The sequence below is a fragment of the Danio aesculapii genome, chromosome 9 (genome assembly GCF_903798145.1).
Source record: "Danio aesculapii chromosome 9, fDanAes4.1, whole genome shotgun sequence".
Classification (NCBI taxonomy): domain Eukaryota; kingdom Metazoa; phylum Chordata; class Actinopteri; order Cypriniformes; family Danionidae; genus Danio; species Danio aesculapii.
The window spans coordinates 20,801,480-20,823,907 of NC_079443.1; the positions used below are offsets into that span (position 1 = coordinate 20,801,480).

General features: G+C 36.1%; 1 protein-coding gene across 1 annotated transcript in view; it reads right to left on the reverse strand.

Annotated features, from left to right (window-relative positions):
- Positions 1 to 460: 460 nt before the first annotated feature.
- The window catches only part of wnt6b (wingless-type MMTV integration site family, member 6b), a 40,356-nt gene continuing 18,388 nt past the window's right edge, over positions 461 to 22,428 (reverse strand). The window contains exons 2-3 of the mRNA XM_056465880.1: positions 12,895 to 13,199; positions 461 to 2,343 (exon numbers count right to left, since the gene is read on the reverse strand). Coding sequence (XP_056321855.1) covers positions 1,882 to 2,343; positions 12,895 to 13,199 — 767 coding nt within the window. The 3' untranslated portion in view covers positions 461 to 1,881. The remainder of the gene's footprint in view (positions 2,344 to 12,894; positions 13,200 to 22,428) is intronic.

Genomic DNA, 22,428 nt, shown 5'->3' on the forward strand with positions numbered 1-22,428 from the left:
AAACTTACTGTCTTTATATCACCCCAATATGACTGTGAACACACATTCTGTCCAAACAGTTTGTTCATCATAGGTGCCCTTTAAACCATGGTCGAAAAAATATGTTGGTTGTGTGATGTTTTTAAATAATATTATTATTATCATTACCTTAAGAATTACATTATAAAATACAATACATTTCAGTCATTGCAGAGCAGAGCAGCTCTGGAGATGTGTTCACGCCCTTTAAATATTAAGATGCTTAAAATACTGTGAGCGTCATGTGTGTTTAAACTTGTGGAGGGGAAATTATGTTATTCATTAACGAATGCAAACAAAATATGCTGATTTATTATTATTATTATTATTATTATTATTATTATTATTATTATTATTATTATTCACTGTTATTTATGAAACCCAGGCTCACTAAAAACACATGCATGTGGCTACATTTCTAAAATAAAAAAATAAATTGAAATAAAATTAAATAAAAACAGCAAAACTGCATTGAAACCCAATATAATGCAGTTTCTAAGTGAATGTTGTTATTATGAGTACGTGGACTGATTGTAGCAAATGAAGCCATATTTTAGTATAAACAAAATTGTACAGTATTACTTGATCAATATCTCAACACATTGAAATTACCATGATTTGCAAACAAATACATTTGCGTCTTCATATAGACAACTTTTCTGACATTCTTAAAACCTGTTGGTTAATTTAAGGGTATAGTTCAGATTTGCTGATGTATAACAAACACCATCATCTTGTGGACATTTCATAAGAAAAGTGCAGTGAAATGCACCTGGAAAGGATGCCATAGTAGCATATTTCCAATGAGCCCGGCCTGTTTCTATTATGTGTTATGATTTCTGTGTTTTAGTGCTGTTGTGTTAGACTTTTATGTTCAAGACGTTTGCTGCCCCTATTGTTTCCCAGTTCACATACTACATTTAAGCTAAGTTCAGGCTTTAGTGCTTTTACATGTTTTTGTGCATTGTTGAATTATTAAGGGGTAGTTCAACCAACAATGAAAATGATGTAATTTACTCCATTTCCACATGTTCTAAACCTGTTTGACTTTCTTTCTTCTGTTGAACACAAAATTAAATACTTTAAAGAAAAGTGGAAACTGGTATCCATATTATTTTCTTGACTTCCACACTATTTTCATCATAGTATTGATGTCAACGTAAAGGTTTGGAACCACACAGGATAAGTAAAATGTGAGTAAGTTTTCATTTTCAGGTGAACTTTACCTTTGAACATAATCGGGATAAGAATGTGCATGTAAATTCATCACCCATCGTAATGTGGTGATAGCTATTAGATCAATCCATAATGATGAAGATATCGTTTATCACCCAGCCCTAGTTTAACATGTAGCTTCTCTTGTGTTTGTTTATCATCTTTGAGTCTAAGAGTAAAATGGCCTCTTACTTTTTCCGTTAAAAGTTCTCAAAGTGCTTTTGAAAGAAAACGACAGGGCATTAGTCACAAGAAGTAGTCATGATATTAAATGCTTATAAATAACAGTCTCGTCTCATATCCAGAGTGATATGCCAAAAAATCCTTATCTTGACGTTCTGTCACTTCAGTTTTCAGCCAACACACAGTGGCTGTGGTGCTGATGTGGATGAGCTTCCGTTCATCAAGTCTGAACTCATTAAATAGGGCTGATATAACAGAAAAAATATACACGAAAGCCTGGTGACTTCACAGCTGATTAACCCCTGTTAGGTCTGAAGTATTCCTTACAGTCCCGGGGTTTCTGAAGGGTGAATCACAAGTCAGACACTCCTCCAGGCCTTTCCAAAGCCTCAGGGTTTGAAATGTGTTTACATGAATCTGGAATGTTTTAGATTCTTTTTTTTTTGGAATCGTCAAGCGTCTGGATTACTGACACAAACTCAGTTCCTTCCTGACCAAGCACTTTTTACACTGGACAACGCAGCACCAGTGGAACCGGCAAAGACAGTTTTCCTCCAGAACCACCGTCTCGTCCCGGTGACCCCGTTCGCAACACAGTAGGTCACATCCGCTGACGTCCAGTGCCGTGCTGTTGCACGTCCTTCCACGTGTGCCCAAGGAACCCGTCTTCCGGTTGGGCAAGCAGAAGTCTGGCGACTCAGCCGAGTAGATGAGATCTTGCTTGTCTGGAGGTTTGATGTTCTGCCCCACTGGGATGAGAGTCTTTCCGTCATTCCCACCCATGACTTTGGATGCCCCGTTAAAGCGCTCCAGCAGCCGGTCGCCCACCTCGCGGAAGTGAGGCATTTTCTTCCAGCAGGTCCTCAGAGTGCATGAGCCAGACAGCCCGTGACATTTACATTCAGTCCTCATATAATTCTTCACTGCCTGCAGTTCAAGACACAAAGATAGTTTAGTGAGATAAAAGGAGAAGCTATTTAGAAGGAATTTACCCTCGTCTCTCTCTCTCTCTCTCTTTCCTCCCTCTGTAGCCTCCAGCAACCTGAAAGCCAATCCAAACTGCTTGAAAGCAAACATTCATACAGTTCTATACCTGTTGAAATTAACATCTGATAAATGCCCCATTAACTTTTCTTATATTCTTTTTTCTTGTTTTAATTCCAAACAAGTCACTGCAGGGCATTTGAAACGAGTCCACTTTTACTTCGATCTGCTAAACAGATCTAGCTTGTTTTCTGTGATTTACCTGTGACTGACCCCGTGCTAACAACAACCTGAGGCTGTGAGGCAGTGACCCCTGATGATGAAACACTACTGACACTGGCCAGTGGTCGATTGATGATGGCTCGGAGGAAACCATTAATCTGACCTTTTTGGACTGTTGATTAATAATGCACAATATAATGGTAAACTGAGATGAGTAGTCGAGTGAAGTACTGAGTTTTTTTGTCATATAAACAGTATTAGATTGTCTCATTCCAAGCAAAGCCGTTACCGAAAGTTTCCACAAACTGCTGAAATTTTCTTACAAGAGTACTTAAATGGGGGAAAATAGCAACAATGTGAAACAGTATAAAGAAAATCATTAAACTTACAACTTTAAACTTTTTCAAACTGATTAAAAACATTCTTCTAATCTAGAAGAGTTTCTCAAGAGCAACAGTGAAAGGTATTGGACAGTATTAGAACATTGGACAGTATTAGAAAAAGTAGATATAATGCAGATGACACTATATCGGCATTAAGTTTATTCATAAACCTATTTCCAGAGGATCACATGCTTATGATTGATCACAGCTGGTCCCGCATTAACTAATGCATGATTCACTAATCAAATGATTCCTAACTAACTATAAATACATTTTTCTTCAGTTATCTTCACCTTGAAGAATCTCCCCCTTTCACCCCTACTCCTCCACCTTTCCCTTTATAGGGTGACACGGTGTCTCAGTGGTTAGCACTGTTGCCTTAGAGCAGTGTTTCCCAACCCTGTTCCTGAAGGCACACCAACAGTACACATTTTCAACCTCTCCCTAATCAAACACACCTGAATCAACTTATCATAACATCAAAAGAGACTCCAAAACCTGAAGTTAATAGGTCAGAAAAGGGAGACATCCAAAATATGTACTGTTGGTGTGCCTCCAGGAACAGGGTTGGGAAACACTGCCTTAGAGCAAGAACGTCACTGGTTCAAATCCTTAACAGGCCAGTTGTCTTTTCAACACAGGCTCATTCTGAAAACGTAGTCCCATGGATGTTTCTAGAGACCGTGAAATATGTAGCCGGAGGTACATAAGGCTGCATTTAATTTTTTAAGCGAACGCTGCAGGGCGGTGTGACGCCGTTCCTTTTGGCGCTTACCGGCTGAGCGCTTACCTCCGTGTGGAGGGCTTTCTCGCCGCAATCAGTTTGTCCAGTTAGCTCGTCGCGTACATCGGCGGACTTGAGACGCAGAGAGGAGTTGACCTTGATGGCAGCCACCGTGTTCGAGTCCGGGAAAGAGCGGTTCCAGAAATCAGGTAAGACAAAACCAGAATCCAAAAAAATAAAATGAATGAGTGAATAAACAGGGTTGAGAATGCGGTGAAAATCTGAAAACGTGGTAAAAATCAGACGAGGGCTTTTCTTTTTCTGGACGGCTTTTGTAAAGTCGTCGATTGGGTTTAGGAAAGTAAGTGGGTGGGTGGGTCAATCGGTAAAATTGGTTGGTTTCAGGGAAGGATGGTGGGTCAGTCGATTGGCCGGTCTCCCAGTCAATCATTCAGTCAGTCAGATGGACGGTCGGCTGACAGCGGCCTCTGGTGGGTTTACACGAGCACAGCGCGGGCAAGAACGGCGCTCGCGAGAGAAATTCTAGATAGGAAAAAGCGCACACAGCGGCCTCTCGCTGATTTGCGGAAATAAAAACTGCAAAAATACATACCTCCCGGGACGTATCTCATGGTCTCCAGAAACGTCAACGGGACTACATTTTCAGAATGAGCCTGGGTTGGTCTTTTCTGTGCAGACTTTACATGTTCTTCCTGTGCTCACATGGTTTTCCCCCAGATTGATAAATCTAAATTAGCACCATAGCGAAGTTCTTAACCAGCAGTATATCTCTATATAGCAATTTATAATCTGTCATCAGTCCTAAATAAAGAGGCAGTTCACGAGACCTACCTGAGCTCAAACTACCCTCTCGCTCAGCAAAGGGAAGGGGGCCCCGGGCTCAAGGATCTTATGATTTCTACATTTCTTACATTTCTATTATTGCCTGCATGATACTTCTGTGTATCAGCTGTGCTGCTCAAGTTTTTTTTATGAAAACAGTGGCGTTTTTTCAGGGATTCTTCAGAAAATGGAATAATTAAAAAGAAAAAGAAAAGTTTTTGCAATTATTAAAATGTTTTCTAACTTTTTTGTCACTTTTAATACATTTTTGATCAGATGTGTCTTTGCTGAATAAATGTATAATTTGCTTAAAGGTGCAGTATGTAAGTTTGGCACCTAGTGATTGAACTAGGTATTGCACTCCTGGATCAACCAAGCAACAAATGCAAACGCAGATTGCCAGATTTAGGACAGGAGTGAGAGATTTAAATCGTGTTCTAAATAAAAGCAACAACACCCGATAGAAGGAATATTTTCCAAACTAAAAGGAGTTTTTGTCCTAACCAACACATCGAATTGATAAATAAGAAACAGCTTCTATTTCTCACAGTTGAACAACAGAAAACTGACAATGATCACCTCAGGTAAACCTCATGTGCTTTATTCTGTGTTAAATGCTAAAAATTAAAGCAGCAGCAGATAGTTCACCTCAGATCTTGAAAATAAAAAAAAACTAATTGAAATTAAACTTTACTGAACTACACACATATCAGTGATTCAGCATGTACATTTAATAATGTTAAAGAGGGTTAATATGTATTAAATAAATTATAAACCTCACTATTTCTTGAGTGAGTGCATATTCTTTGCTTCTGAATGGCTGTAATTAAATTTCTGTCGTGTTTCGTCTGGTGCAAACAGCCAAATTGCTTATCACTGCGTATCTCATCACGAAGCGTGTTGTTAGGACACAGGGTTACAGTGTAACCTGCTCACCTAATGTTTACGTTCCTAATGATTATATCACTTGCTAATTAATAACCTCATGTGGAACTGAATCTGTCTCGTTTCGGAGTCTGCTACTGTTCACCGGAGTTCGCATTTCAGTCAAGGACACATGCTTTCAGAGCCTTTCTACTCTGTTTTCCACCAAGGCAACCCAGGGTGCTGTAATATAACTGGCTGAACTGACAATGGGCACGTTAAAAATGACCAAAACAAAGACAGCATTCTGGCAATGAAAACACATTTTCAAAGCAGAATATTTGACTTCAGCTTTGTTTTTCAGATAAACAAGAATGTTCACTTAGCATATTTCTTAAATATCTGCAAACATACTAGGGTATTTTTATGCTTTAAAAGAGTCAAAAACTTACATGCAGCACATTTAAATAAATCTGAGCTAAAATATTTGAATGGATATATATATATATATATATATATATATATATATATATATATATATATATATATATATATATATATATATATATATATACATATATATATACTGTAGGTGCGTTCAAGTTAAACAATGGTATCAGAAAACAAAACTGAACAAGTCATTTTGAAGTCTACAGTTTGTGCATGTACAGTATGTGTGTGTATGACAACAATGTAGCATCCAGAAATGCAATATATTTCAATAATTCAGTAATACATTTTTATGCCTTATGGACATACATATCATTCAAAATTTCTACAAAGTTTCTACAAATAAACATCCATAAAGAATATCTTACTCCCTTTATTAAGACACACTTGCTCTAGGATATGCATGTGTGGTTTTGTAAAGATGAATGATTACGCTGCAGCTCTGATCAGTTTCAATCAGCTCTCAACATTGTGATTAGTGTTAGTAATCACATTGAGCAGACTGAAACATTTTCAGTGTCAAATTCAATAAATGGATTAAAATCTTTGATTAACTCCACATGTTAATGCCGTCTTTCCGAAAGCTCTAGTTTAAAACACTGCACTCCTAAACCGTTCAAGACAATAAGGGAAATGAGAGAGTGGTGATGTTGGCAAACTAGTCTCAACTTAGTCCATTGTGTCTTCTCTAGTCTCTGCCAAGTTTATTTCCATAACATTTCCGAGCTCTTCCACGCTGGAGCTTTTGAAGTGCACCATTTGCTCATTTGAGCTTGACTATCTTGGAAGGGCTGTACAGGCAAAACAGCACACGACTGTGCTTGTATCATCTATGCATCGATGCAAAAAAATCTATCTGCAGTTATATCTTACCAGGAACATGAAAAAAACAAAACATCTACACCAGACCTGCATGAGGGCGAACAATACTGAAGCTGCCGTCGGCATAAAACATTGAGTAAATATTACAAAAGCTATAAAGGCTATTTCTTGCATATGCTAATTTTGTTTATTGTTGACGTGTATTAACTCTTTTTTTTTAAGTTGTCAACCAGCACCAGCATTCTTATAATTTTCCTCTAAAATTTCATGGCTTCCAGAACACAATATATTAAGAACAAGGGTCCATTCTAAGTTCAATGCTTTGACCAATCATGGATCTTTTTAAGTCTATGTGAAATCAAAATGTACACTGTTTATTTAGCTAGTGCACATTACTTTTCTTCAGGTGAACAATTAATCATTGCAGGTTAAAGTAAGGGGAGGCATAGTGGCTCAGTGGATATCACTGTCGCCTCACACCAAGTAGGTCGCTGGTTTGAGTCCTGGTTGGGCCAGTCTACGGGTGCTCCGGTTTCCCCCACAGTCGAAAAACATGCAGTTTAGTTGAATTCGGTACACAAAATTGGCCGTAGTCTATGATTGTGTGTGTAAATGTGAAAGTGTATGAGTGTTGGCCATTACTGGGCTGCGGCTGGAAGGGCATCCACTGTGTAAAACATATGCTGGAATAATTGGTGGTTCATTCCGCTGTGGCGCCCCCTGATAGATAAGAGACTAAGCCGAAGAAAAAATTAATGAATAAAAGCTAAAGTAAAAAAAAATGTTTTGGTAAGTCTGACCAATTGTTTCTGCATTTGGAGTGGCGGTCCTTCTCTGTTGACAACAGTTTGACAGTTTCAGCCACAATATTCTTAACCACGCCCTTCGTACTGTTAGTCTGCTATGAGAAAATGATAGCCAGAAAGAAAGCCCCGCCCCTACTGAATATTTAATTTCAGTGGGAAGTACATCAACACAAAATAGAAATAAAAGTCTTAGTTTGACTTCCAGTTCGGACAGACTTTATTAATGGTCTCTGGCTAATTTGTTTCTTCAAACAAGTTGGCGAATCCAGTTAAAACATTTGGATTCATTTATCTGAGATTATTGGATGTATATAACAATCTATCAATCCTCAAATTCATTATCTCCAATGTAACGATTGGCTGATGGCAAGACAGTGCAATGACATTAATGGCTGATTATTATTTAATTATTAATTAATTTAAAAAAGTGTCAAAAATCTTCAGTAGATAAAACAGTTTTGACATTTGTACTAGCCTATTTGTACAGGATTTACATTTTTATTTGTCAAGTAATGTATTTAGCAATGTAATTATATCAGTTTAGTGGGTTTGCTATGCTTAACAGCATGTAAGCAAAGAGCATAGAATCACCAAGAGGCGACACTCTGTTGCTGTTTGGGAAACAGCCACTAGATGCCGCTAGTGTCACGTGGCGGCCATTTTGGAATGAAAATTCCAATAGAACAGCAGCACTGATAACTAACACTAGACAGAATGAATTAAAATATTACATAAATGTGCTATCAGCATAAATGAGTACACCCCCTTTGAAAAGTAACACTTTAAACAATATCTCAATGAAAAAAGACAATTTCCAAAATGTTGACAAGACTAAGTTTACTATATCTGGTATCTAAAATATCTTTTTTCACTTATAACATGAAAGGTTAACAAAATAACTTTGATTACTATTTTATGTTTTAGCTTTACTCAAATTAGAGTGATAAAATGAGTATACCCCACAACAAAATATACTTTATCTAGGTTGTTTGGCCTCCATGATTTTTAATGACAGCATTAAAAATCATGAATAAAAAATGATTTTGGACAAAGTGGCTTTTTACATAAAAACATTATTATTCTTTCTTTAACAGAAAACAATACTATATTTTTGCAAGCCAGTAAAATCCAGATTTAAGGCAGCCAGTCATTTTTTACATTGTAATGAATGTGTTTATTTATAGTTAACAAATTAGGTAATGCATTACTTAACACAAACAAATAATGAACAAATGTTATTAACAAATGCTTTGTTAATGACAAATCATGTTTGTAAATCATCCATTAATATGAATCCCTTGCAAAAAATACTAAATACTTTTATAACATATAATACTGCAACAAAAAGTACTGTCGATCTGTTATCAACAAATGTTTAAAGTCATGTTAATTTAATTTAACATGCCAGTATTCATTTGTATTATGCCACTGTGTAAACTATTAAATTAAAGCAATTTAAAGTAATTTAACAGTTCCAAAAAAACATGTTAAACAAGTCTGTCAAATTAAACTATTAAAAGGGCTGATAATCGCTAGTCTTTGATTGTAAGTGTTGTATTGTCGTCTTTCAGGTTGTATTTCAGCTTTAATGTGTTTTTTTAAATACGCAGCTGCTTGCCATTGCGACAGCAATAAGATCCAATGGACGGCTGATCGCTTTCACTCCAAAATGGCGGAATCGTGGGGCTGTTGCTGGGCGCTGCTGTTGCAACAGAACGTTCCATTGAGTGTCGCCTCTTGGTGATTCTAATCTCTTTGATGTGTTTAAACTGACTATTTGAATTATTTAATTTGAAAAAAAGCCTTTTGAGCATCTCCTACAGTCTGCATCGAACCACCTGCATATTAGCTGCCAACAGTCAAATTTACATGACTAAACATTCTTTCGTTCATTGATTTTCTTATCGGCTTAGTCCCTTTATTAATCAGGGGTCGCCACAGCAGAATAAACCGCCAACTTATCCAGCACATGTATTACGCAGCGGATGCCCTTCCAGACACAACCCAACACTAGGAAACACCCATACACACTTTCACACACATACACTATGGGCAATTTAGCCTATTCAATTCAACTATAGCGCATATCTTTGGACTGAGGGGGAACCCACGCAAACATGTGGAGAACATGCAAACTCCACACAGAAATGCCAACTGATCCAGTTGAACCAGCAACCATCTTGCTGTGAGGCGATCATGCTAACCTCTGTGCCACCGTGACACCCGATGACTAATCAAACTTACATAATTAACAGTAATTAAATATAATTATTTTTTCACAACAAAAAAACTCTCAATGAAGATATTTGCCAGTTCTATTATCATACATGCTCAGAAATGGGTTCAAAATTTGGGGCAGTACCATTTCAAAGTACGCATTTTATTTATCCATATTGGTATCTTAAAAATAAATATTAATACTTAAAGTGTACATCCATTCATTCAGTCATTCATTTCCTTCGGCTTGGTCCCTGTTGGGGCCACCCCAGCGAAATGAACTGACAATTATTCCAGCATGTTTTATGCAGCAGGTGCCCTTGCAACCCAGTACTGGGAAACACCCATACACTCTCATATTTACACACACACTCATACAATATGGTCAGTTTAGTTCATCCAGTTCACTTATAGCACGTCTTTGGACTGTTGGAGAAACCGGATTGCCACACAGAAATGCCAACTGGCCCAGATAGGACTCCAACCAGCAAACTCTTGCTGTGAGGCGACAGTGCTAACCACTGAGCCACCGTGCCACCCTAAAGTGTACATATTACTCCATAAAAAAGTGGAAATATGAACAGTTTGATCCCTTGTAAAGATCCCTTGATCCCTTGTTTGATCCCTATGTAAAGTACCACCCTTGACTGAGTATAGATTACATGACAGTTTTAATTTGTAAAATTATTATTGATTTTCTTTTTATTCTTTTACATTATTATTATTTTTTCTTCCACAATTCAATAAAATATTCTTGTAAGAAAATATCAGCAGTTTGTGGAGACTTTTGGTAACATCTTGTAAAACTGTTTGTATGAAATAAGCTTTAAGCTTTGACAACAGCTCCTGGATGAGTTTAGAAGAATAAAATCATTTTGATCATGCCAAATAGTCAATAATAAAGCCTTTGTTTTTAAGAAACAAAATGTTTTATTCTAACTTCATGCTTGAATTATGATTTTTTTAAAATAACAAATCCAGCCTTGCAGTATATTGCACAGGTATTTTTTGAGCAATAGCAAAAAATAAATTGTATGGGTCAAAATGATTGATTTTTCTGTTATGCAAAAAAAAAAAAAAAAATTATTCAAATATTAAATAAAGTTCAAAGATATTTTTTTACATTTCCTATTTTAAATATATAAAAACTTATCTTTTGATTATTAAAGTGTATCTGCGAATAACTCAATTCAAACAACTTTATTTGTTTTAGATTTTTTTTATCCTTTTCAAGGTTTCCAAATAGTTGTATCTTAGCCAAATATCCTATCATAACAAGCCATACATCAATTGGAGCTTATTTATTTAGATTTATAGTGATGTATAAATCACATTAAAAAAAATTTGATCACTGCCAAATATTGCCCTATCCAAACAAACCAAACATCAGTGGAGAAATGGAGAGCTTATAAATCAATTTACCAAAAAAAAAGATCCGCATGACTTCTTTTTTTTGTCCACGTTTTTGAAATCAGGTAAGCATAACAGATAAATTAGCAGTTAGAGAGAGTCCTGATCAGATTCAAAATGATTATCTATCAAATCTCCCAAAATTCTCTAATGGATCTGGATATTCTGTACTGGATATTTCATAAGATGTCCTATGCCACATTACAGTAAAAACACAGATTTCCAGACACTTCTGCCAATAACAAGCCATCACTGTGTCATAATAGACAAAAATGGCATCAATGGCAAGGGATCATTTTTTTTTTAATGTTAACTTACCCATATTCTGATGTATTTCTATATATTTACAGTTTATTTAGTTAATGTTTACTTACACATACACTCATGTATTTGTTAATAGATTAGATAACATGGCCTAAACAATTAGCAAAGCATGTTTTCAGCAATAATAAAACTGTTAAATGTAAACGTGCAAATATAGGAATGTTCAAGTTAATGGTTTATTTAACATGAAATAATGAACAAATTATGAACAATGACTTCAGTTCAGCACTACACAATCTTCTAGAAAAGTTATAAGAACTAGAAGTTATAAGAATTAGAAAATTTAAGTTATGAAAACAAGAAAAATTAAGTTACAAGAACTAGAAAAATTAAGTTGTAGTAAGCAGTTAAACAAACCATAAAAAATAAGTTGTGGTAGCTAAAAAAAGAAGTTAAAGCAATTAGAAGTTGGGGTAACTAGGGAAAAAGTAAGTTATAAAAACTAGAAAAAAATAAGTTAGGCTAATGAAAAAATTAATTGGGCAACTAGAAAAGTGAAATTAAAGGATGCTAGAAAAAAACTAGTTGGTGTAACTAGAAAAAGTAATTTGGGACAAACAAAAAAATAAGTTGGAACAACTGGAAAATTGGGACAACTACAAAAATTAAGTTAGGACAAAAAGAAACTGGTTATATAAACCCGAAAAAATAAGTTAGGACAAATTAAAAATTAAGTTAGGGAAACTAGGAATACTGAGCTGTGGTAACTGGAAAAAAAAAGGTTGGGGGATTAATTAAAAATGTATTTAAATCTTTAAGTAAAATTTAGTTAAAAGTATTGTTAATTTTAACCTACTCAAAAGTTCAAGGTTCCAACACTCTCTCTCTCTCTCTCTCTCTCTCTCTCTCTCTCTCTCTCTCTCTCTCTCTCTCTCTCTCTCTCTCTATATATATATATATATATATATATATATATATGATCAATTAGTCATGACAACGCAGGTTTTTAGCTAATTGTAACTTATTGAACTATAATTTAATCATGTTCCAACATAATTTTATGAGTTACGCAAGCTGTTTTAAGTCAGTTTAATATAATTAAAGTTCAAATTACTCATAAGGTTAATTTAATTCAGCTTTACATTTAATTCAGCTTTACATTGTAATTAATACGTTCATTAATAGTTAACAAATTAGTTAATGCAGTACTTACCACAAACAAATAATGAACAAATGTTATTGACAAATGCTTTGTTAATCATCCATTAACATGAATCCCTTGCAAGTGAAATCCATTTAGAACTTATTTGTTCCTGACTTTAATATATGTTCAGTAAACAACAAACATTATTGCTAAATAAATGTGTTGTTCAAAAACATTATCTAGCCATGAACAAATTATTGGACAAACAATTGGACTGAATCTTGCATCAACCACTTTAAAAATTAAATCTTTCTATAGCTATTAATGAAAGATGAAACCACGCACCAGTCGTCCAGCCTCATTATTGTGTAGATCTATTAGTGTACGTATGTCGCTCTTGCCCTTCCTCCGTCTGGCATCCATGAACTGCTTGGACTTCTCGTAGCCGAACTCCACATCGTCCCCACAGCCGCCCCACTCCCACTTGACCCCCTCTGTGGGCCCCATGCTGGCCAGCCGTGGCGGTGGTCCTCTGCTCCGCGTGGCCTCGCAGCCGCATTGCAGCAGCTCCCCCATACTGCAGGCCTGCGTCACTGCATGTGTGACTCCTGCTGCTGTGATGGCATACACAAACGCCGTCTCGCGGATGTCTGGAAGGGACACACAGACAAAAAGAGAGATCAAAAAGAGCCTGTGATTGTTGGCTAAGGCTGGGTTGCGTCGTGTCCTGATAACTATGGCACTTTAGATAAGTTGCATGGGCTATTTCTGTGACAGTTTCATCTACAACCACAAGCATATGAGGTCAGGCAGTAGAAGTGTTATGGTTCAGTGCTAATAGAGTTTTACTATTTAAAAAATAAAATAAAACACCTAAAAACAATGAAACAAACAATGTATGCTCAAAGAAGCCTGTATATGCCCCAAAAATAAATATAATAGTTAATCGTAAATGCCCTGTGGTTCCAAATATTTCATCAAATATGTCCTAAAATCAAAATGTGTGTTTGAACAATATCATTCTTGTCTTATATCAGAATCAGAAAGAGCTTTACTGCCAAATGTGTTTACTTGCAGACACAAGGTATTTGTCTTAGTGATAGAAGCTTCCAGTAACCTAAGATAGAAGAGTCCAAAACGTACAAACATAGTGCTGCAAAGTACCATCATAGTGCAGACATAAATACAAAAATAAGATCATGAATAAATCCCCCACTTCCAATGTTATCACTTGATTGAATGGGCATTATCAGTCGTTGCTGAAAGATATGGGGCAGTAGTATCTCTACTGGTAGGCTCAGAAGGCTGTCATCATCCATCCACATGGTTAATCAGCTACTAGACTCCAGATGCAGATCTGTTTTTACATTACTCTGATAGTTGGGTTAAGGGTTGGGGTAGGGGTAGACGTTAATAAAATACAATTAATGGGAAATTTAATAATTAATATAAATAATTTTTGTTAACTTACGGCCATAGCCGAATGTGATCTATGGCTGATTAACTATGTAGATGGATGATAACAGCATTCTGAGCCTACCAGTAGGCACAGAAGGTCCCTACTGGCCAATATCTATCAGCTGATAACCACTGATAGTGTCCATTTAATCGAGTGATAACATTCGAATCGTCTTAACAAACAGCAATAGCATTTTTTAAAATAGGAAAATAATAAATAAGTAAATAATTTAAACAAATACATTAAATAAATCAATTAAATTTGAATAAATATAAATAGAGTTAAATATTTATGCAAAATATGCTAAATGTTCTCCATTAAATTGATAAAGGTGATAGAAAAAAAGCTATTATATTATGAAAGATAAAGGTAAAAGTGAAATAAAGAACATTGCAAAAATGCCTATAAAGTTTTATATAGATAACTGACATACAAAACACAGCTCAATGCAGTGTGTGATTCGGGGAAGAGTCTGAGCAGATCATGCGGATGCAGAATTTCCTTTATATTAACACAATATGCACTATCAAACACCCGGCAAGGTGTAAAAGAGGTGTGTTAAGGCGCATTGTGGGCCTGTTGCAATTTTGAGGAACTGAAATAGACTGCGCCACTGACTAACTAAAAGCTGGTCTAAAGACCAGGGCAAAGCACGTTAGTTATGCGCCTATGTGGGTTTAAACACTTACACATTGCTTAATACACACAGGATGTACAGCAATGCACAAATATCTTTACATATAAAAAAAATTAAAGGATTAAAATGTTACAAAAAATGATTATTTTCTACATAACTATAAAAACCATGCCGTCTTCATGTCTAGGGGGCTTTTACAGTTTATTCATGACAATTTGCATTTGTATAATACAGTATTAATACTGTATTTTTAGCAGTATTATTTATTATATGCATATTTATATTTGTTTTAATAAAAACTGTTGGGTTTTGGAGACGCATCACCACATGCAGCATAAAAGGATGTGTATTTGAATATATGTTTTTTTGACCGCACTTGGTTATTATTGTTAATTTATTTGTTTGCTGGAAATTAGACTTGAATTTAGAAATAGTTTTGAAACAAACCTTTGCACTTAACAAACAAAAATAAATATGTAGGCTAATGGATATCTTCAGTGGATTGCGTATCACACTGTTTCCTTATCCACAAAAGTAAAGGAGTAAAGAGTAAAACTAAAGTAAAGAGAAAGTAAAGAGGCCGAATAGAGGAGGCTCATTCTTTATCCTCGCGCTGCAGAGGGTCTGTTTAACTGTTTTCTCGCTAGTGAAGCGTTCAGTTGTTCCTCTTAGAAATCCCGCCATGTAAATAGCAAATGTGCCACGGCGTGATGCAAATGACTCTTGAAGGGAATGGAAGATGAGACTCTGATTGATTTGATGCACGTTATGCTCAAAACACATCCATAACTCCTTAAGAGAATAAGCGCAACCCTGTTGAACCATGCACTGGTATTTTTCCATCCTTAAAATAGCAAAGGTGAATTCAGACATGCTCTTAATGCTTTTGCGCCTTGCACTTTAGACTTTGCGCCTAAATCATTAAAATACAGCCCAATATATTGCACCATAGTTAAAGAAATATATTATTTTTGTGTATTTCAGAGTGAATTATGTTTATTTAACTTCCATTAAAATGTCTAAAAATTTAAAAACAGAGAAAAAAGAAGAAAAAGCACAAAAGTTTTCATTATTGATAGTCATCAGAAATGTCTCCTGAAGGGTCATATGACGCTGAAGACTGGAGTAATATGTATTATAACACAATGATGTGTTTAAAGTAAGTAAAATGAGTAATAATATATCATAATATCACCGTTTACTGTATTTTGATCAAATAAATGCAGCCATGGTGAAAGTAAAAAAATAAATGTTACAAATGCAAAGATTTGATTTGATAAAGCTTCACTTTTTTCATTTTAATTTTATATATTCTTTAAATAAATGTCTATTTTAACATTTATACTACACTTTAGAAGGAGCAAGACCCATTTACTCCTGACAATACATGATTTTTAAAGACCTTGACAGAGCATACACCTATTCACTAGACATATTTATTAAATGTTAACAGTAAATAATACAAATTGAAAACTATTTGCTCTGAAAGAACAGAAAAGAGTGAAGAGAATCAGAAAGAAATGGAAAGGTTGGAAGAGACAGATGTTTAGCAATTCGTAGTAAGGGAGTTGAAAGGCATGACTTCTATCCTGTGTAAACGCTGGATGCAGTGAGCGTGCAGTCACTCTTCAGCCCTGTGCCAATTCTGCATCGCATGATTCAGTGAATGGGATTCATTAAAGCCAGAGAAATGGAACCAAAGCTTAGAGTGAACACACACACACACAGACACACATACACAGATATTAATCCCAGCTGTCCATTCACACACCCACTGTCGTCTTCATACTGTGAAGCTATGTGTGTGTTTCTCTTCAGATACATGCATGGCCGTTCTGACAGCACCCCACCTGAAAACACCTGTAGCTTTCTGGCACACAATCCACCAATCAAATCTGTATAACCGAATGCTGTTCACTACATTACTAACTAAACATGGAATGCGAGAGACGTAAACTCTCTATGGCATATAAGGCATATCCTCAGATTCTGTGTTTCTTATATATTATTCTTTCTTCTATTACTTTCAGAATATCACAAACAATCAAGTAACTTACAGGTTGATTGGGAGAACAATTTTTGAGAGAAAATATTTAATATTTAAAACTGTTGCTTGCAAATGTGTGAATGGTCCAATGTATTGTTAATAAATTTATAAAGTTATAATAATGCTTCCAGAGGTTTATTAAAGCTATGCATTAAAACTCCCATATACTGAATAAAATAAGTATTGGTTCTAATAATGTCTGATTTCGCCAGTAGATTCGAAGTAGAGATCAAATTGTAGAGAACGATTAATGAACACTTTCACAGTTTTGAAACTAAAGTGGGTTTCTAAGATATAACTTTGTCACTAAGGATTTTCCATAGATTTTCAATCAGGTTTAGATCAGGACTTTGTGCTGGCCATTTCATTACAGCAATTTTTACAGCTTTAAGGAACTGCTTTACCAAAATTGCTGTGCGACAGGCTTATTGTTCTGCATGATTGCTGGCTGAAGTCTGGTCACTGCAGGGCTTTCAGTCCCAATTCTCTTAAATGTTAAGACAACGTGTGTCAAGACAGATTCTTACGCTGTTTAGCGCTGAATTGGTGAGCAATATCCGCTGCAGCTGGATTGTCCATTAAGATTCTCTAGTTTGCTAGTCTGTTTTACATAACAGTACAGATAGTTTCCAATTTCATTTTGATGGCATCAACCTGCATGTGCAACATATGAATTATTGACTATAATGTATGTAGCTCTTCAATTAGCATAGTCAGTAATTAACATTTTAAAAGATGGGAATTAACACTGGAACTACAAGAATTATATAACTACTAGTATGGCCACAGCAGTCATTTTGGCCATTCTATCAGACTGAACCAAATAGAATTTTTACCACGTCATGTTTATATTCTAAGCTTGTGTTGAGATTTTAAAATAAAGCTTTGAAGTTTGAGATTATTTGAGCTTTAAAATCTGTTGCATTATCCTTGCTGAAAGCAGCTATCACTGCATAGGTAGACAGTATAGGGCCAAAAAGTGTGCCAAGAAAATCCTCTCCACATTATTACACCATAAGCAACCGTCTAAAAAAGTGAGCCATTGTTGTCTTTCTATAAGCTCAAACCAGTTCAACCATTCCCCTCTGCAGAGCTGATATTGGGGCTTTCAAATCACACTGTTTTAATATCATTTCTCTAACCAAACTTCTTACTTCACCTTCTTTTGCCATTGTATGGAATGCCCTCAAGAAAGAAACATTCCAGTGATCTTGCATGGATCTGCTTTTCGAAATTAGACACAAAACAATCACATTCTGGCAACAGATGCATAAGGGCTAGCTAGCATACTATCTTAACATGTCAAAACAAGCAATTAGACCATCATTTATCATGATTTTGCACCAAAATTAACCATTTAAAGGGATGGGTCACCTGAAAACAAAAATGTACTCACTATTAATCTCCCTCAAGTAGATGTAAACCTTTATGAGTTTCTTTCTTTTTTTGTTTCTGTTTCAAAAGAAAAGTTTTCGAAGAGTGTTTGAAACATTGACTGACTTTTGGAGAAAAAAGAAATAATAATGAAGTCGATGGTTACAGGTTGTCAGCATTTTTATTTTAAAGAACATATTCTTTTGTGTTCAACATTCAACAGAAGAAAGACTTTTAAACAGGTTTGTGAAAAGTAATGATGACAGACTTTTCAGTTTTGGGTGAAAAATTCCTTCATCATAAGTTAATTTAAGTTAAGCTTTTAAAATAACATCCTTCAGTGATCCCTTGTATATTGTAAAATGTATATATACAATAAATATATATATATATACAGTTGAAGTCAGAATTATTAGCCCCCTTTTGATTTTTTTTAATTTCTTTATTAAGTATTTCCCAAATGATGTTTAACAGTATGTTAAACAGTTTTTCACAGTATGTCTGATAATATTTTTTCTTCTGGAGAAAGTTTAAAGTATTTGTTTTATTTCAGCTAGAATAAAAGCAGTTTTTTAATTTTTCAAAAACCAATTTAAGGGACAAAATTTTTAGCCCCTTTAAGCAATTTTTTTCCAATAGTCTACAAAACAAACCACCATTATACAATAACTTGCCTAATTACCCTAGACTGCCTAGTTAACCTAGTTAACCTAGTTAAGCCTTTAAATGTCACTTTAAGCTGTATAGAAGTTGATTACAATTAAATACACTTTATAAGTACTGTGTTTACTGTCTTCAAATTTCATCAGTAAAACATCTCTATCTGTATGTAATTTAGTTGCAGTGAGAGCTAGATGCCTTTGTCCTGTAATATCACAGTATAAGTTTCATGATTAGAAGTCTGCGTAAGTGTGCCCTTCTACTTGCAATGTCAATTAAACAGGCATTTTATTAGTATTAATGCTCCAAAAAAATTGGACAAAAAAATAAAATAATTCTTACCCAAGTTTTCTCTGACTGCTACCCCTGCTGGGTTAAATGAAGAGCACAAATTCAGAGTATGGGACACCACACTTGGCCACATGTCATGTTTTCCCATTACTTCCTCTCTCAATTTCTTTCAGCTTAGTCTCTAATTTATTCAACATAGGCTTATTCTGAAAACGTAGCCCTATATATATTACTGAAGATTGGGAATTATTTAGCCAGAGGTTTATTTGGCTGCATTTCGTTTTTAAAAGAATGCTACGGGGTGGTATGACACCATTATGGCTTACCTCCGTATGGACGGCTTTACCGCTGTTTCTCCAGTTAGCTAATCATTTACGTCAGTGGACTTGAGATGCAGAGAGGAGCTGACCATGACGTCGGGGTTTAAGTCTGGCGAAGAACGGTTCCAGAAAGACAAAAACAAGCCAAATAATAAAATAAATAAGTAAATAACAGGGTAAGAGTGTGGTAAAATCTGAAAATGTGGTAACAATCAGGGCTTTTCTTTTTCTCGTTTGCTTTTTAAAACTGTCGGTTGGGTTTAGGGAAGTGGGTGGGCGAGTCAATCAGTACTTTTGAAAACACTATTGGTTGGGTTTAGGGAAGGAGGAGGGTGAGTCAGTTGATTGGTCAGTCAGTCAGTCAGTCAGTCAGTCAGTCAGTCGACATCGGCCTTTGGTTGATTTACATGAGAACAACGAGCGCGAATGGTACTCGCAAGAGAAATTTGAGATCTTAAAAAGCGTACACAGCGGCATCTGGTGGATTCGCGAAAACAAAAACTGCAAAAAAAACTTAGCTCCTAGGACATATTTGGCGCTCTCCAGAAATATATATAGGGTTATGTTTTCAGAATGAGCCTGGGTTGAATTTATCAGAGACTGCCACAGTGGAATGAACCAGCAATTGCTCTGGCATATGTTTTATGTCTTCCAGCTGCAACCAAGCACTGAGTTGGCTGAGTTGATGTTGTGTTCATACCACATGATGGATCAGTGACAGGAAGATACACACTGCATGATTATAAAAGCAATCGTCAACAACACTGGCTCACAAACGGCTACAAGAAATTATAAGATTGCTATAATATGGTATAAATAGTACCATGCAATAAGTATTTTAAATAATCTGCCATTCAAATGATCTATGCGCTAAACCAGTGTTTCTCAACCACATTCTCCACAAGCTCTGCACATTATCCATGTCTCCTTAACCAAACACACCTGATTCAGATCATCAGCTCATTAGCAAAGACTGAAAGACCTGGAATGGCTGAAAAAGACAAAGGAGACATCAAAAACTTGCAGTGATGGTGGTCCTCCAGTAACGTGGTTGAGAAACACTGCTAAACGTTAATTTACATCAAAAGGGCAAAAAGAAATATAAAGACTATGGAGGAGGAAATGTTTCAAAGAGAAAAAAAATAGGTGGAGGTCAATAAATAATTTTGCAATATGCTGTTGCTGCTGTGGCAGATCAAGCAAAAGTTTTTATTTGTTTCTCTTTAATGTTATTGTAAAGCTTATTTATTCTAATATTGTGGTCTATAATTCCTACCTGAATTCTCCATTCACCTGTATCCTTCTCTTTCAGCTAGAACTCATTCACCAAGCATGACACATCAGCAGTGGCTGGGATGCACAAGAAAAGAAACCAAAAAGCCACTCTGGCGACTTCCCTGTACATCTTTTTTTATTTACACTCTCTTCACTGCTGCTTGTCATGACACTAATTTTCATGTGTGTTGTTATTCTGACCTGAGGTGGTGAAACCCAACTGAAGTCCATTCACATTTTGCGTCTAAAAGCAGATGAAAAGCGCGAGTGCATGGACTCGGTTTCCTTCACCATTCACCACTCCTTTGGCGTCTTTCATAACTAGGCGACCATCAACCATTTTCTTAGAGGATTACAAACGAACAGACCATTGCTGCGGTTCCGAGACTTGTTAGTATTTATAAAGAGACTGAAAAAGCACTGCAGTGTTTGGGTACTCTGTGTTTGTCTGAGTCTGTCCTTAATACCGAAATGTGTATGTTGCACATAAAGTGTGAAGCAGGTTGGTTAGTTCTACTTACATGAACTGCAGTGCGCACATGACATTCTGAATGTTTTCAGCTAGGTGCACCAGGAAAATGCAGCGCGCCTCGACTGGAAAGAACCCTAAGCCTTTTGGCATTCCTTCTAAGGCGCATGCTGAGCAGTCTGAGTTTTAATAAAGCTATAGCGCTTCATACCGAAACGTCATACCAAACTCTTTTTTTTCGTGTTATTGACAATGGTGTTCGGTCAATAAATATCGATACTGTTTTATCGGGCCAGCCCTAACACTATGGCCAATTTAGTTAATCCTATTCACCTATATTGCATGTTTTTGGACTGCGGGGGAAACCAGTGCACCCAGAGGACACCCACGTGAACATGAGGAGAATGTGCAAACACCACACAGAAAGGTTTCCTCGCGCAGCCTAAAAATCGAACCAGCAACCTTCTTGCTGTGAGGCGACAGTGCTAACCACTGAGCCATTGTGCTGGCTCCATTTACTTCCATTATTTCTTTTTAAAACAGTGTGCTATTGAGTAGAAATCATAATTTAACAGAAATTATAATTCCAGATTGTACATGCCCATGGGAGCCCTGATATTACCCCAGCTTTCATGATCAAACAATATATTGTAAACACTTCAACGCTTGAACTACTACGAAGACAAATGTTGCCCCTCTGGATCCACACTAATCTAATCCAATACATTTATAAGTGGTTGCCATGACAGACAGAGGGCAAAAAGTCTCTTGATTTCACCTCCCTCTCTTATTTTTTCCTCCAAGACACAAATTCCAAACAAATTTTGTGCAGCTGTCTATGCCCAGGCCTGCCTAGGAAAGAGAGAGAACTCAATGCCAGAAGGGGCTTCTGTGAGAATTAGCAAATATTTTTTTAATACTCAATCTTTGAGTCAATGAAGCATGGGGCTGCAGGATGAAAAGAGACGAGGAGAAGGCAGGGCCCCTCCAGAGGCTCCACGTGCTGACGGGCGGGAATCATTTTGATTGATTTATTTTGCCACCATGTGCTGCCTGCATGCAGCGAGGGTTGAGACAATCTCCAACGCTGAGCAGATCTTGTTGCATACCTGGGATCCACTTTTATCAACCGCAACAACACACACACTCATGCTTGAGGACGATATGAGTAATTCACCTACTATTTAAACTCAATTACTTAGTCTAAACTACTTTTTAGAGCATGCAAAGATGGATGTATGTCAAATGAAAACTACAGCAGGGGCTACATGAAGTGAGAGCACTTTATTTTGATGGTCTTTTTTTAAAATTCTGTTGACTAAAAGCAAATATTTGTCAAAATATCAA